This window comes from Rhagoletis pomonella, unplaced genomic scaffold (assembly GCF_013731165.1).
Source record: "Rhagoletis pomonella isolate Grant_MI unplaced genomic scaffold, Rhpom_1.0 Rhpom_scaffold_00006, whole genome shotgun sequence".
In the NCBI taxonomy this organism is placed as follows: domain Eukaryota; kingdom Metazoa; phylum Arthropoda; class Insecta; order Diptera; family Tephritidae; genus Rhagoletis; species Rhagoletis pomonella.
The window spans coordinates 53351149-53361808 of record NW_023458560.1 but is presented as its reverse complement, the minus strand read 5'-3'; the positions used below and the strand labels follow the sequence as shown (position 1 = coordinate 53361808).

General features: G+C 37.0%; 2 protein-coding genes across 2 annotated transcripts in view; one reads left to right on the top strand and one right to left on the bottom strand.

Moving 5' to 3' along the window:
• The window catches only part of LOC118740943 (UDP-glucosyltransferase 2-like), a 515118-nt gene that overhangs the window by 34665 nt on the left and 469793 nt on the right, over positions 1-10660 (top strand). The gene's annotated exons all lie outside the window — the stretch shown is intronic.
• Positions 3491-6014, bottom strand: LOC118741981 (chondroitin sulfate proteoglycan 4-like). The gene is made up of 5 exons (XM_036473947.1): positions 5868-6014; positions 5555-5785; positions 5304-5485; positions 4646-5228; positions 3491-4583 (listed from the first exon to the last, which is right to left on the bottom strand). Exons 1-5 carry the CDS (start codon positions 6012-6014, stop codon positions 3522-3524), a joined length of 2205 nt encoding a protein of 734 aa, XP_036329840.1. The 3' UTR covers positions 3491-3521.

The window sequence follows — 10660 nt, the reverse complement described above, 5'->3', positions numbered from 1 at the left end:
TGTATAGCAACCGTCAATGGCAGGTCCGACTAAACCCCTCACCTTATTAAAAAGGGGGTTGTCGACACACTTAGCCATCGGTCCTCCACCTGACATAAGAATATTATTTATTCGTAACTATACACAAAAGTATAGCATATTTAAGTGTACATATAAAGAAAACTACTGACCAGTACCCATGACATTTTTTATTATAATTCTTTCTTCCGCTTCCGACTCCTTGATAATTGCCGAGAAAGCTTCCTGGCAAGCGTCCACCGGTGCACCTGTATTGCTGGCAACTTTCTCCCAACCATCAGGAGACGTACCGTACTCCTCCACGTTTTCAACTACAGTAGTCTTATCAACTAAAAAAATTTAGATAATAGCATTACAGTAAAAAGAAATTCCAAAGTGCTTGATATTCATACTCGGAATACTCATTTTTGCAGAAGATGCGTTTTTTTTAGTCTTTTTTTTTAAGTTTTTATAATTTTGTTGCAAACTTTCCATGGTGCGGCAGTATCCTGTGGAAATCGAATTGAATTCCCGCGTCACGTCTATCCACGCCTTTTGCTTTGCTAAAAGGCTGGTGCCATCGGTTTTTTTTATTTTCTAGGATATGCTTATACTTTTCAATGCAATCGCACAAAAGCAAGCTCTCGCTAGTAGCAAAGTTAGGAGCCCGAACGCGTTTAGTTTGAGATTCCATGACCAAAACAAGATAGTTTTAACGAGTTGAAACTGCAGTAAAATAACTACGAAAAAATTCAATTCAATATAATGTAAAATGATGTGTGGTTTTGCATACCTGTAAGAATGCAATTATCACTTTGTAAATCCAATGGTGAACAATTAAGCACATACATATATTTAATTAGAAGTAATAATTTTTTTTTGCATTCTATTCTGTTATTGAATGAATATTTGTTGAGCTTTTGGCAATATTATTTTTATTTCAAACATCAAAAAAATTTCAGTATTCAAAACAAACGACAAAAACGGTTTGTGATGCCAACGAAATTAAAAATTGCCCGACAGTAACTTCGTTTACTTAACTCTGTGTCGATTTTGTTAGCTGCAAGACATTGTCTGAGTTAAATAAATAAAAGTTTAACTCTGAGCTACTTATTTCTCTATTTATATATTTAACTCTGGATGTTCTGCAAGTGGGCCTAAGAGTTTCATTTAAATTATCTCGTGTAGATGTATGTGTATCATGTTGTGGTAAACGAAACATTTTGATTATTTGAATTTGAGCAAATATCAAAAGACCTCAGAAAAAGGAAGTTTACAATTAAAAAATTAAATATTATATATGTAATATTTAATAAATAACAATTAAACTCTGTATTTAATTATTTTCAACAAAACTAGCGCTAAAGTTATACAATACAGCTCACCAGTAAAACTAAGATTGTTGTTGATGTTAGCACTACTGCTGCGGTCGCTGCTGATGCCGCTACTGCTGCGGGTGACTTCGATGCTCTAGCCTCGTTGCCTGTGTCCGCTTCTTCGTCTTCTTCCTCCTGCAGCAGCAATGGCAGTGATGTTGGAGATGTTTTGTTTCGTTCTGTTAATGCGCTACTACCAGCTGGAACTTCTCCTATTACGCTCAAAGAGGAGCATTGAGCACCGCTCAAACTTTCCGGTTGCTGTTCTTGATCTTGAGAACGCTGCTGCTGCTGCTGGTTATGTGGTTGTTGTTGACTGGTTGATGCAATATCAGCACTTAAAATAGCTTCTCCAGTGACTGCTTCTAATGCAGATGCATCAATGATATCGGCAATTGTGCTAGTGTCGTTGAATGCGCATTGGTGCGTTTGAAGCTGTTGCTGTTGTGATTGCTGATCTTCAACAAAAGACAATGGGGATATTGCTTTCTGATGTTGCGGCTGCTGTGATTCAAGTGGTGGTGATAACGGTGGTTGTAGTAGTACGTGTTGGAATATGCCAGCTGCTCGCAATGGTGCTACTCTTTTTCACTGCTGGCTATTGCGACGCATTGCACTTCAACATTTTGGTGTAACATCTCATCATCTGTGGACTAGTACCGCGGAGCAACAAACCAAGTGTACAAAATCAATATTATTTCAAAGAAGAAAAAATTCTGAAGTAATCAAAAATTTTCTTTTTGATTTACATAAATTGAAAAAGAACTTAATTCAATAATTTCAAAAATAACAAAGTACAAAAATGAACAAAGTACAATAGTAAATAGTATTAATACTACAGGCTCGTTCCAAAGTCAGTTCTCCAAATCTATGAGAATAAAATGGGGCATTATTTAGGGCAGTGTCTACTACCCACTTCCGCCAGAGGGCGTGTGCCTGATCTCGTACGCCTATGACTATTCATTTTTGGCTTCGATTTATGTTTCAAGATGGATGGTTATCACCTACACCTTTCCTCTTAATCACTGCACGGAAACGAAACCAAGGGCGACCTTTTTACCAAATGGACGAAGGAGAACCAGCCGAACGAAGCCATAAAAGTCGATAACACCAAGAAAATTTTAGCTTGTTCTGTTGGTATTTTATTATAAATATCAACAAAAAACAGAGGAAAACAAGATTATTTAAATAGAAATTATGAGTTTTTTGTACAAATAAAAATTAAAGATTGGTAAACAAAAATAACACAATCACAGGTTTTTAAACTTATTTTTTTACCGCATGACTTACATGTAAACTTAGGTTAAGTTGGTTTCACATCAATGCACATACATGTAAAAACATTGAAAAACATATAAAACATATAAAAAACACAAAAAAACGTTAAATACATTGAAAAACATAAAGTATTGCTACCAACCATCCGTGGTAATTTCGTCAAACTAAACTAAACTATTCGCTACAAACATAACATGTAAGCAGCCGCGATATCGTCCGTGTCCTCCTTCTTGTTGATTGTTTTTTCCCTTTTCTCTAAGCTTGTTCTCTTTCTCGGCCAACAAAACCGCAATCGTTAACAAATTGTAGGGCCGCAGCAATGGCTTCAAATCGGGCCTTAATTGTATGCAGTTGACGAAGCTTCTGATGTCGCCGGAGAAGCATGTACAAAGTGATGCCCAAATGCTCATAATTTACGACATCATGCATAATATCACGCTGAGCAAGCAGCTTCTGTTGGGATACTAACGTAAGTACCAACTCTGCAGGCACTGGCTTGAGCCGAACCTCCGCCCAGGCGTGTCACATGCCCCCTTAGAGATGTTAAAAGGATGACTATGATTTGAGAAACTGAAATTCCATTTTGATCATTTTTATTGGCACACCCGATTTTAAATTTTTTTTTTTTTAAAAAAAATTTTTTGTAAAAAAAAACAATTTTTTGTAAAAAAAAAAACAATTTTTTGTAGTTGATTTTTTATTTAAATTTTTTAGAGACTTATGCCGAACTAGGCATTGAAATGACGAAAAATGTGTGCGATTTAAAAAATTCTATGTGGAAACGAGTTTAATGACAAATTTTCTTAACGTAATGGCAAAGGTATTTTGAATGCCCAACTTTGTCATTTAATGCCTAGTGGAAATCCGGCATTATGTTCCGCTTTTCACGTACCACTTACTCACCTTAAACTCATCCTGCCATGGAAATTCTATAGCATGCACATATCGTATATGCCCAAGCAGCATTTGACTATCGCTAAACCAATCAACATTCACCCAAGAAGAATCGACCTGTCGCAGCCTTTGTATAGCGCCATATTGGGGAGGCTTGACAATTTCATACCGAATATCGATATTTTCATCTGCCGTATTTGTGCCAACCGAGAGATTCGCCGGAGTGATGGGCAAAGCTGACTTGTGTATCATAATCAAGCCCGTATTATTGACCAAACGCAGTTCCAGTGGATGCACCGATACAGGCAGGTAAACAGTATCGCTCGTTTCGATGCCATCCGAGACATGCAACAATATTTGGTAGCTAAAGGCCTCCGTGGTTGTTGAGTTGTAAAGAAAGTCTACTTTGCCCAAATTGACATCCGCTTGCGAGAAAGTCATAGTGCCAATGCCATTGACAAGGAAACGGCCAAAAGCTTCGGCGGGATTCGTGGATGGCAGTATTGTATAGATTAAAGCGCTCGTTGGGCTATCAGGGTCATCAATATTGAACAAATCCACATCCAGTACACGCTCGATGCCTTCGATGACGCGTAAAATCTTGTTGATCGGTATCTGCAGCTGTGGCGGATCATTGATGGGCGTTACATTGGCGTGCAAAAGGAAGCGATGTTTGCCGAGAATATTGTCCGGTACTTTGTGTATGTCTCCATACACCTGCATATCTAGAGTGGCATGATCGTTGAAGTTCTCCATGCCATTGTGCGCATATTTCACTTTGTCTGTCGAGAGATCAACAAGGCTAAATGTGCGACATGGCACAAAATTATTTTTGTCCACTGAGAATTGCAGCAGTTGGCCATATTTGGGCTGCTGAACGACGTGGAACACAACGGAAGTATCGGTCAGGCTGGGATATTTACGCATATCAATAAGCACATCAATGAAGTGTGGCGACAAGAAGACAATGCCGCCTTCGAGCAGTTGCATGGGTGAAACGTAGAGCAACTCCAGCTCCGGACTTGTTTCGGTGAAGATCTGTGTGGGGAATGTGAGCTTAAGGTAGAGAAATTATTTTGTACTACACTTGCCAGGCTTACTTTGAATGGACCTTGATAGTCGGCCTTAATGCAATACGACTGATCGCAATAGCAGATGAATTCGTCCACGCCATATTGACTGCAGATGCCGCTCTTCAAGCATGGCTTATGCTCTACGCAAGGATATTTCCAAACACAATTAACGGACAGGTGATGTGAGACCTTCATTTGTGGAAAGCCCAAATCTTGATTATTCACCTGCAGACCACGCATGTAGCCTTTGAAGCTGAGATCGTTCACAAGCAATCCCTTATTCAGCAGACGCCTGCGCATATCCTCCTGCACGCCACCAAAGAAGATGCTCTTCTCCAAGTTGATGGTGACTTTGGTGTCATTGGCATGCGTGCCGCTGTAGGCGACATCGTCGAGTATCAGCTCAGCCATAGCGGCATTATAGCGCAGCACGATGCGATGCCACTTGCCATCCGCAACGCTTTGATTGGGCGACAGTTGCACCAGACTGCCCGCCTTATTAAAGGTCAACTTGACAGCTTCTTCTTCGATTTCCAAAAGCACAAAATCATAGCCACCATTAAAGAAGAGCACACCAGCCTCTTCCATGGTGCGAAACTGCATTGCTAGCCTACGAAAAGAAAATACGCATATGGAATACTCATAATGAAATAGTATTTGCAAAAAAATCCGAACTTCCACTTACGATTCGCCCACTGCGTTAGACTCTTTTGACATCAACGCAAATGAGTCTTCATTGAGAAAGCTAATCGCATCCTTGACGTTGCCATCGAATTCATTACTACACGACCAAGTCACACCAATGCTGGTTGTGTGGCCTGTACGCTCCTTGGCGCGTTTTATGATATTGATATTGTTGTAAAATACCTGCGGAATTGAAATAATCCATTAATCGTAGTGCCGCTAACTATGTAGCCAACGACGCTATGCACTCACATCTGATATGCAGCCGCGAAAGCCCACCACATCCGTCAAATACTCAGCGGGAAAGTCGCCCACACCGCCGAGGAATGTGCCAAAGTGTACATTCAATGCCGTCATTTCGGCCGGCAGTGTCTTGCGCACTATATTGCCATCCACCTGCAGCGTTATATTATTTTCATAGCGTTGCACAGTCACATCGTGCCACTCTAAATCGTTCAAATGCTGCTTCTTTGGCGAACGGAGCTGCAGAAATGAGACTCATTTGAAATAGTAGGAACGCAAGGGCACAGCAAATTCATATGCGCTAATCAACTAGCCAACTTACCTGTATGACTTCGCGATCAATTTTATACGTAAATGCAATGGCGGCGCCTTCTAGCCGCATGAGGCAGTAATCGGTGCGCCCGGCGGCGAGAAAGAGAAATGCATTCTCTTGTTGTGTACGAAATTTGACGCGAATGTTTGTGGACATTTTGGACTCCTGCAGGGGCATCGTTATGTAGCCATCGCCAAAGAGTGAAACTAAAGTGTGAAAAAGAAATAGAGGTCATTAAAAATATGCATACAAGTTAGTGCTGCTCAGAAAGAATTGTACAAGACTGATTCATAGTATTAAAAAATTGGAAAAGGCGCAGTAAAATAAATATTAACAAGTAAGAGCAGCGCTGTCTTCGGCTATGCCGAAGGCTTCATACCTTTCATGAACATCTGCAAATTTTACTTTGACAGATTACTGCTTTTGAATACATCTGCATACATCGATAGAGGAGTTACATACTTATATAAAAAATCGCATCTAAACAATCAGAGGTATGGAAGATATACTTTATATGGCACCAATCTAAGTGATTTTCACTGCTATGTGATCGGTATGTAAACTGGTAACACAATTTATTGGGTTTAGTTTCCTACATAAAGAAGATATATCGCAAAAACTGGTATCTGAACAATCAGTGGTATAGGAGATAAAGCTTATACAGCATAGATTTTGACGATTTTCTCAGTAGACTTTGTATTATTATTTATAAAATATCTTACGAAATTTATCGGTTTTAGCTGTTCAAATAAAGGAGTTTTACAGTAAAATCCCATATCTGAACAATCAGATGTATGGAGATACATATATGTTATAGTCACCCGATCCTTGTTATTTTCACTGTAAGTATTCCGTTGATAATGAGCAAAAATGGTGCGAAATTTCATGTTCCTAGCTGCATAAATGGAGGAGTTATGATAGAAGACCTCATATCTGAACAATCAGTTGTATGGGGGCTACAGGTTATAGTGGCCCGATGTTTGTTATTTTCACTGTAAGTCTTCTGTTGATAATGAGTGAAAACAGCGCGAAATTTCATGGTCCTAGCTACATAAATGGATGAATTATAACGAAAAATCTCATATCTGAACAATCAGTTGTATGGGAGCTATAGGTTATAGTTACCCGATCTTTTTAATTTTCACCGTAAGTTTTCTGTTAATAATTATTGAAAACAGTGCGGAATTTCATGTTCCTGGCTATATAAATGGAGGAGTTATAACGAAAAATTTTATATCTGAACAATCAGTTGTATGGGAGCTATAGGTTATAGTGACCCGATCTTTGTAATTTTCACTGTAAGTATTCTGTTGATAATGGGTGCAAGTACTACAAAATTTCATGTTCGTAGCTGCATAAATGCAGAAGTTATAACGAAAAATCTCATATCTGAACAATCAGTTGTATGGGAGCTATATGTTATAGTGGTCCGATTCTTCCGGTTCCGACAAATGATTAATACATTATAAAAATACACCCACCTACCAAATTTGATCCGGATATCTCGAAAACTGAGAGACTAGATTGCATACAAACAGACAGACAGACGGACAGACGGACAGACGGACATGGCTAAATCAATTCAGCTCGACGTTCTGATCATATAAGTATACATTTTAATGGGTCTATCTCTTTTTGTTCTGGTACTTACAAACATCGGACCAAAGTTATAATACCATTTCATGCTCATGAAAGGTATAAAAATTAGAGAGATATGGAAATAGATTGTTCGATTAACTTATTTCCTTAAACTCATGAATATTTCGAAGAAATGTGTATAGTTCAGAAAAAGTTAAAATAAGTAATTTCGGGATTTCTGAGTTTAAAAGAGTACGGCTACTAGATAACTTACATTCCCGGAAAATACTCTTATTTCCATATGTATAATTTGATAAAATGTTGACATCACTGCAGTTATAGGCTAGATATATTCTGGAATGCACCAGCTGTTAATTTGTGAAAACTGCACCGACTATTACTTAAATTTCTGGCTTCAGAAAATTTTTTGTTATTAAACTAAGAAGCATGCAAAGGCCAGGGCATGAACGAGTAACGGGTGCGGATCCAAGCCGACAGAAGCGCTAAACGCCGACCTCAAACTGATTCTTATAAACTTTCACCTTATATAAGCGGCTATCAAAAGTGCGGCCAGTCTCAGAGAGTCAGTTAAAATAGAGCTGACTAGAGAGTTCAAACATGGGTCGGTCGGTATGGCAGCCAATCTGGACTTCAACTGTAGCGTTCAAGTGCGATTCCCATCTATGGCTGCATTTCTTTATTCATTCTGAACGTTTGGAATAAACTTTTTTGTTTACTTATTCTTTAGAATGTTCCTGATGATATGTTAACGTATATTTCAAACGCATTCTGTTTATTCCGGCTGTGAAATGGGATTATCCGGAATGTATAAAGTAACGCAGTCTATATATAAAATCTTAGGTAATATTTAGAGTCGGGTACAAAAATAAAGAATCGGCATATTCTCATAGCCAGGCGACAGTATTACGAATAACATCGCCGGTTACCAAACCTAAGCTGGTTAAGAAGTCCAAAATGGAAATATCTGCGAATAAGGCTCAAGATCAGCATCTCAGTTAATGATCGTCTTCTTTTCGGGACCTGACGAATTGGCTAAGGCAGAAGCCTGCCTGGGATAATACGAAGCGGTGGCACTTTGTTTGCCTCTTGTCTTGCAACTCTTGGTAGCAATGAACGCGGTATTACGATGCTGGGTAACAGGCCACTGTAAGATCGCAGGTAATAAGGCCGCCGTCGATGACTTTTTGGTTATGCTTTTGCTAAGAAAGATATAAATCTCTTGAACATTCGATGCTCTTAAGGTCAGGAATTCGTCTACCAAGAAACTTGGACCGTCAGGGTTAGGAACCATCATAGGGATACAAATGATCTTCTAGGTCGCGGTGCCCCTTGTTTAAGTTGCACGAGTACAAGTTACATTACATCACAGCAGTTCTTGACACTATATGTTTCCACAGTCGCGTTGACTCCTTCATGAGTTATAAATCAAATGCAAAATTATGTCCTACGGAACAGCCTAATGCTCATGGGCAAAAATATAATTACGGACGGATTTGAATAAAAATTCGCTTCTTAGTAAAACTGAGGACGCTAAATTGAAAAAGGCATTTTTTTTTAGAAAGCTTGCATACTTTCACTGTAAATGCAGATTGAATTTAAAATTTGGGTTTGTGTGGCATTTACATAGGGCCAGGGCTTGGCCTGCAGACGTGCAATAAAGTTTTTTTTTGAAACCGGAAAATTATTTAATAAGCTAAATGCATTAGATTTGACAATATGGGTGTCAAAATGAAATGAAATGAAAATGCTTTATTCTAAATGACAGAAGGGTTGCCACATATTTGAAAAATTTAATTCTCTTTAATTAAGGGAATAAGGAAACTGATATATGTATGTATATCAATATGGGTATCAGACAAAAGAAAAAATTTGACATATTAATTAAGAAATAAGTGAAGAGTAAAAAAATTCGTGTGTTAGTTTAAGAGTCCAGTAATTTAAAAGGAATGTAAACAGAACAAATCACTGAATTGCAATGTATGTATGTGGCAACCCTCTTCGTAATATTTTCATGCTAAAACCTTCTAAAATGTCTTTCGTCTGACTCCCATATGGTGATACCTATCTATTTTAATTGCCTTATTCTTTTAATTTAAAAGGAATTTAATTTTTTAAACAGGTGACAACCCTATACATGTAGTTAATAAATACAAATATTTCATCCATATCTCGATTGATACCCACCACTTCATAATTTTGTTAACTTTTTAAAAAATTTGAATTCAATTTTTTAACAGGTGGCAACTTTCAAAAAAAATAAACCTCTATTGTCTACATGTAAACTTTTTTAATTTGTTACTTCATTTTTGAAAATAGAACGAATCTTACAGATTGGATGGCACTGACAAGAAATGAAAAAAATTATTTTATGCATTAGCAAAAAACGCATTACTTCGAAAAGTGCACACAAATGACCAGATCGAAAGCTAATAACCCGAACTATTTAATAAAATAATAAAAAGTTACATATCTTTACATTTATCTTTTATTCATTCCATTAAAATTTACAATTTTTTGAAATTTTGATAAAAAAAATTGTTTTCCTGGATCACCGCAGGGATACCCTGTGTTTAATTTTATTCCAAAATTTTTATTCCTGTAGTTCTCTACTATCTATGCATATGGAAATAAAAAACGTGAAACCAACATTTTATTTCAAAGAATGTATTTTTGACATTTGTTTCCGTGAAGAGCTTATGAGAGAGAAAATTCTGTAGAACTTAAAAACAATAAAGGTTTTTGGTTTACAAGATAGAATAAGTATTGAAAATGCGATTTTAATAAATTTTATCTTTTTAAGTTAATAAAGTGTGTAGGACGAAATTCGATGGTGAGGTCGTACGTATATTATTACTCAAACAATCATTTTTTCAAAAAAAAAGAAAATATCTATGTATTGCAAATTTTTAAGGATATTTAAGCACATAATTTGTAAAGGAAATTTTCGATACCCATTCGGCCTTATACAACAAAAAATTTATTTTTTTATAATTCTACTGAATTTTTTCTTTTTTATAATACCCTTATTGTTATCCTACATTGCACCGAATTTTTTACAATATTTTTTTTTTTTTAATAATTAATACAATTTTTTGAAATAATCATATTTTTTGAATTTCAAAGTCCTTTGAAAAAAAAAAAACAAATCCTGACGACAGAAAGAAAAACTAAGTACGCAGTTTTACTAAAATTTACCCATAGTT

Bases quoted from the DNA above. Each gene is read 5' to 3' on its own strand.
- LOC118741981 (XM_036473947.1), bottom strand. From the start codon at position 6,014: ATGTCCACAAACATTCGCGTCAAATTTCGTACACAACAAGAGAATGCA. The intron at 5,486-5,554 runs GTGAGTGCATAG...TCAATTCCGCAG, and splicing joins TTCGCGGCTGCATATCAGAT to GTATTTTACAACAATATCAA. The intron at 5,229-5,303 runs GTAAGTGGAAGT...TTCTTTTCGTAG, and splicing joins TCTAACGCAGTGGGCGAATC to GCTAGCAATGCAGTTTCGCA.